Source organism: Tigriopus californicus, chromosome 12 (genome assembly GCF_007210705.1).
Source record: "Tigriopus californicus strain San Diego chromosome 12, Tcal_SD_v2.1, whole genome shotgun sequence".
NCBI lineage: Eukaryota > Metazoa > Arthropoda > Copepoda > Harpacticoida > Harpacticidae > Tigriopus > Tigriopus californicus.
In genome coordinates, this window is record NC_081451.1 from 13,057,729 (window position 1) to 13,063,470 (window position 5,742).

The window sequence follows — 5,742 nt, forward strand, 5'->3', positions numbered from 1 at the left end:
AATCAATCGAACGAGACTATGGGGACGTTTAGGCAAGCTCTGGCAGGTTCGTTTATTTGCTGGTACCAGTGTCATTGGTGCAAGTTTTGGGCTTCAAGCACGTTTTCGAGACTCTGGCCCTTCTTTCACATTGCTGTATGAGGAAAGGTCAGCTTCATTAAAACCAGCTTGAAACACCAATTTTGCATCACTGGCATGGGCAGGCAAGTTTGTTTGCTGGTACCAGCGATTGCCTAAATGTCCGAATAGGCTCAAAATGGCTAGAGCCTCGCTAGTCTTTTTGCCCATCAAATGTCACTTTTGCCATTACTATGAATGCCTTTAGATTTTTTGTAAGAGCCATAACGTTTAGCCAACCTACCTAGACCATGTTGAATCAGGGGTGTCCAAAAGGAAAAACGAGATCGCAAATACTATTTCGCACATGCTCACGTTCGAATTATATGCATTGATGGAATAGCTATTTATTCACTGACCTTCATTTTTTTATGATCTGTCATTTACTTAAGAAACTTGTGGTTTGCAGAAATTCAGTGGGAACTTTGCCGAGGCTACCCCGATCCAACCATCAAGATGTTGAGTTTCCATTTTTGATCTAAAGGGGTTCGTTCTTAAGTAGATATTCGTTTTGGACTAATAAATGTTTGAATTATTTTCCCTTTCTTCTTGCCTCCATTATTTTGCTATTTGTTTAGCTGAAATTCAACCTGCGACTCCTCTTGAATGAGGAAACTGTCTCCTCAATTGGCTAAAAATAGCACTTCTTCTTGCATTTGCAGTATAAATCCTCATTTTGTTTAGTCCACCTTTTGCAGCACTGGTGATGATTGATTTTTGGGACTTACTTTATCTGTGATACTTTTCATCTTTCTCAAGAGGCTTGTCAGTCATTTTCAATCACTTAGGAAGAGCGTCAATTTGATGATTTTTTAAGGAATGACGTGTGGTTTCTGGGCGTTGTAGAGAGTAGAAATTATTCATAAGAAAACCGGTGTTCATAAAGCACGTTTTGTTGACACAAAAAACGAAATTATGAGATGTCTAGATTTAGATTGAGTTAACTGCATTGAGTAACAACTTGTCCGCCCAACCCAAGACATTGATTTTGGTTCATGGGCTTAAAGTCAAGTCCTCCAAAACATTTAGTGGGTTTCAAGCTCCAAAACCCAGTGCCCATACATTTTTGGCATTGCTTTATAGTTGTTGATATGATGGAGTGGATTCTATTAGTACTAATGGCAACTAAAGCATTGCCATCTTTGGCAATGTGGACCCGTTACAATATTGCGCCTTCCTCTAGTTGCGATCTCGATTGGGAACCCATTGATCAGTCCAAAATGAATCGGTAAAGTGTTATTATTCCTCAAACAGGTTAATTAACCAATTTAACATATTCCTAATTGGTCTAATGCACCTGATAAAGGCAACATGGTTCCCCAGAGGGCGTGGGTTCGAATCTCGCCTTCGAAACAAACCTTTTAATTGTTGGGCGATAAACAAATCCAAAATTATGTCAGATTCCTTCGTTTATTCGAATGGCAATTTTAGATGATCATGACAACCCCTAGTTGTTGAATTGAAACTTGGAAAAGTCCTAATACCTTTTGAATTTAAACTTGCACATATACCATAGGATTTAGTCGTTTTTGCATATTGTAAGTGAAATTGACAAAAACGGATTTTGAAGCTATTTGGTCAATAGTGTTTTTTGAAGCCTGTCAAAATTTTTGAGGAATTTTGTGATCCAAAAAATAAAGCACCTCAAATAACATACATTCAAAGTACTGAACAAGTAAACAAGTAGTGTTCGATCATCAAGAGAATGCCTCGATACCAGTCTTTCAACTTCGGGCACATGAGCAAATTCAACAAAAATTTCATGAACTTTGAAGCTATTTGACAAAATATTCGACTAGCTTTTATTTGCCACTTTTTACTCCTAACTTTTCTGTTTTTTTCTGGTTATTTGTTTTTTTGTTATCAAGGTGAGCCAAAACTAATCTTTTATCCATGGTAATCCAATAAATTCTCCCGAGACTTCCTTAACGTTACTGGAAATGGAATTTCCAGCACTTCAAGACGAGAAACTAATTTTACTTAACTCTTATTCACATAAATTATTTGATCGACCAACGAACTTGAATCGGAGGATCTGACGAGTCCTTGAACATCGGGTTGATCAGAGTTTTAGTCAGAACTTGTCCAAGTCTGACTTAAACTTGTGTATGTGTGTATGTATGTATTTCGGTCTGTAATATTAGTATTTCAGTAAGAAGAGTGTTTGAAATTAAATGATACGAGACCATTGATCCATGTAAGCCGTGACGGCTTGTTTTCAACGGATCATGGATGGAACAGATAAAGTTATTGTGTCCATCTTACGGCTTCAGATACCGGCATGAGTCTTAGGGCTGGTCAGTCGAGGACAAAATCCGAGGCACCGTCCAGTCACAAACTCTAGGAAAACCCAGATCTTTTACACGAGAAACATTCTTTAATCGTACAGACCGTTGAGTATGAGCTGATGACTAGATCTTTAACACGCCCTATCCATCGTTTCGAATACAACAGCAGGTCGAACTTAATATTATTTGTTCTTTGAAATTCGTTCCATGTTTGCGCGAGAGAGTAGTCTGGTAGCTTTTGCAGCCAAGTTTTGCGAGCAAATGAAGGTTAATGACGATTTCTCCTCCCCTTCGTGCTTTGTATGAAAAGGTGTTGATGATTTTAGGCGTCAATTCCTTCAAGCAAAGATAAGCATATTTCAGTTGCGCTACTAATGCTAGATCCTTAATATGTAATACGTTTAGTTTTTTAAAATATGCATTGGTATGTGGTTTCGTCTTTGCCCTGACAATCCATCTGATGGCTTTTTTTGCAAAGTCAATAGGCTATTCAATGCCAAGCTATGGCTATAAAATTCAATGCAATAATCCAGCTTGCTTTTTATTTGAGCGTTATATAGAACCAGTCGTAGTTTTTTCTTTATTGTGTGTTTTTAGGCAAAAGTTTTTTTAACTTGGTTGATATACGAGGCCTAGTGGTCGGAAGAATAGTTGGTGAGTTTTGTTCGAAATGGATTGTATTTAGGTACAAGAAAACGACCCAATAAGTTCCAAAGACTTAAAAATGTGTTTTAAAAAGGTGGAAAAAGGTTTAAATGGCTGCGGTCATTAAGTACTTTGGTAGATTTCAAGGTAAAAATTTGTTTTATCTCTTTTTCGGGCTCCATTATTGTATAGTTTGCTCCCCAAACGTTCACAAGGAATGTGTAGGTGTTGATCCTGTAACAGAAGTAAAGTCAGTGTTTAACAAAAAATCCATATGAACCCTACTTTCAAGGGCTAGCCAAATTCGCAAACTCTTTTAGTTGTAAGTGTTGGGGATCCCATTCCAGAAGCTGTAAGGAAGTTCACACATCAACAAAAAAATAAATCTAAATAAATCATAATTTGAAGCATCCTGAAATCGTGGTCCAGGACAAAGTAGATGAATGGTCTCTGAAATCAATACCATCATACCGTTGGCAAAAATAATGGCTGCTACACGGAAACACCAACTTCTGCTTGTGTTTGATTTCCGACGGGCCCAAGGAGAATCTGAGCCGGACTCTTAAAAACATAGATGCGGCAGTTATCGGTCCCTTGACCAAAATTGTGAATTAATCGCTGACGACGGGGATATTCCCAGAGTTTCGGCTGTGGAAGTGGCCGTGGTAGTTGGCGCGTTCGCCTTTTCTACTTGTATGTGAACCCAAGACAGTTTACGTCAGCCGATCTGATTTATGTTCGTTATTGTTCCGTGCACAATTGAGTACATCATCCTAATATGATATGAATGATTGAAGTACAGGATGAATGATGGTTCACGAACGGTGTTTATTAAAATGTCTGTAAGAAGTGCATATTAACGTCATGTGAAAATCACGGAAATCTTTGAACTGCCCATCGTGCAGTCCGTTTAACGGTCAGATGTCGACCAAATCCCAACCAAATGCTCGCAGAGACGTCGTAAGAAGTCTGGGAAAGCTGGGAAGTTTAATGAAACTCTCGAGAATCTATTCTCAGAAATTCATCGGACGCAATCGCGAAAATCCTTGGTCACCAAAGGCGATATTCCCGTGATTTTTTTGAGAGGGGGAAGAGAATCGGAGTAAGCAATCTCATCCTCAGAATCGAATGTTAACAAAATTGTCAACCCTTTGCCGTCCAGTCCCAGTGATAGTCAGATGTGGCCCACATGCCACACCTTACAGAAGAGGCAGACATAACCCATTGTCGGCAATCCGAGAAACCCCTTGATGGCCAGTATGGCTAGCCTGACGAAAGGAGGTCAATCCTTAACATTGGTATGTAACATCCCTGTTGCGGTCAGTTGTCGTTCAAGTGCAACAGTTTACAGAAGAAGCCGCCACCGTCCACAAAGGCCCTGAGACAACCCAGTTAGCCTCCATGGAGAAGAGGCGGAAGTCAACGTGGTAAGGGAAGTTCAACCAAAAAGACAGTCACGTTGGAACATCCAAAGTGAAAGATCCCGATCGGGAAGCTCTACTCGTTGGGTGAACGATGGTCAATTTTGTTAGACTGCTGGGAGGTTAGTTGATCCATTTTGAATAAGGACAGTAGAAGTCAACGATTGGAGTCAGGACACAGGAAGCCGTGCAGAGTCAAAAGGGACTTAGGGAAGTGCATAGCATACACCAGTGTGCCAGCATAGACAAGCTGAAAAGTCTCTGGAGCTGAGTACAGATGCAACTTCTTAGTTATACTCCGTCAATTCCTATTCCCTACGAATATTAGAGAGAAGCAAATCAAATAATGAAGGAGCCCGAGGAAGAAGAGAGCTGGACTTCATTGTTTTAACTAGCCTGGATTCTCGAGGGCTTAAAGGTGCTCTCAAAACGCACATTAAGCCTCTACGGTCACTAGAATTGACCCTAAATTCTGGGTTGGGACAAAGCTCATGAATGCTTTTGAAAACGTACAGTATCAGATACCTTTCGTACCTTCTCTGAACACTGTACAGTCCCAACTTTTTTCAGTCTCTCCCAATGTACCTAGTGAATCATTTTTGGACTTGTTCGACCTTTTGCGAACCTACTCAATTGATCGGAGCCCAAATAGGTGAAGCATATTCAAGATGTGGCTGGACAATCGACTTGTACAGATTCAGCATCGTGATGCTATCTCTGGACTTCAACGTGCGATATATTCAACCACACATTTGAAAGGCTTTACCTACCTTCAACTGGATATATTCATTGAACTTTCAATTATTTTGGAGGACTACACCTAAATCTTTCATAGATGAGACCTGCTCACTATCTTAACCTCAATTATCTACTAGTGGAGTATTTAAAGGAGTTGACCCAAATGTCATTGGGCGGATTTTTTTTCTGTTCAGGGCCATATTACTGTCAGTTACCCAAGAGTAGATTCGATCTGAGTCCTTTGCAAGGTAATGGAATCTTGGCCATTCCTACCAGAAACTAACTTCTTTATCGTCACTATAAGAAGAGAGACTGACAGTGATACTAAGCTTTTGAAACGGGGCAGCGAATATTATAAAAAGGAGGGCCTGAGATGGAGCCCTGGGGAACACCTGGTTTGACGTCATGTATGCGTCTAAGCAGCCCTTCAACCTTAACAACTTGCTTCCTATCTTGAATGAAGCTTCTTATCCAATTGAGAACCTTGCCTTGGATCCCAATGTCTTGAAGTCTATTCAACAAAATCGTGAGAA

At 40.0% G+C, this 5,742-nt stretch overlaps 1 protein-coding gene across 1 annotated transcript in view; it reads left to right on the forward strand.

Annotated features, from left to right (window-relative positions):
* The first annotated feature begins 1,012 nt into the window (after positions 1-1,012).
* Positions 1,013-5,742, forward strand: part of LOC131892315 (uncharacterized) — a 19,924-nt gene continuing 15,194 nt past the window's right edge. Inside the window, exon 1 of the mRNA XM_059242121.1 lies at positions 1,013-1,345. Coding sequence (XP_059098104.1) covers positions 1,113-1,345 — 233 coding nt within the window. The 5' untranslated portion in view covers positions 1,013-1,112. The remainder of the gene's footprint in view (positions 1,346-5,742) is intronic.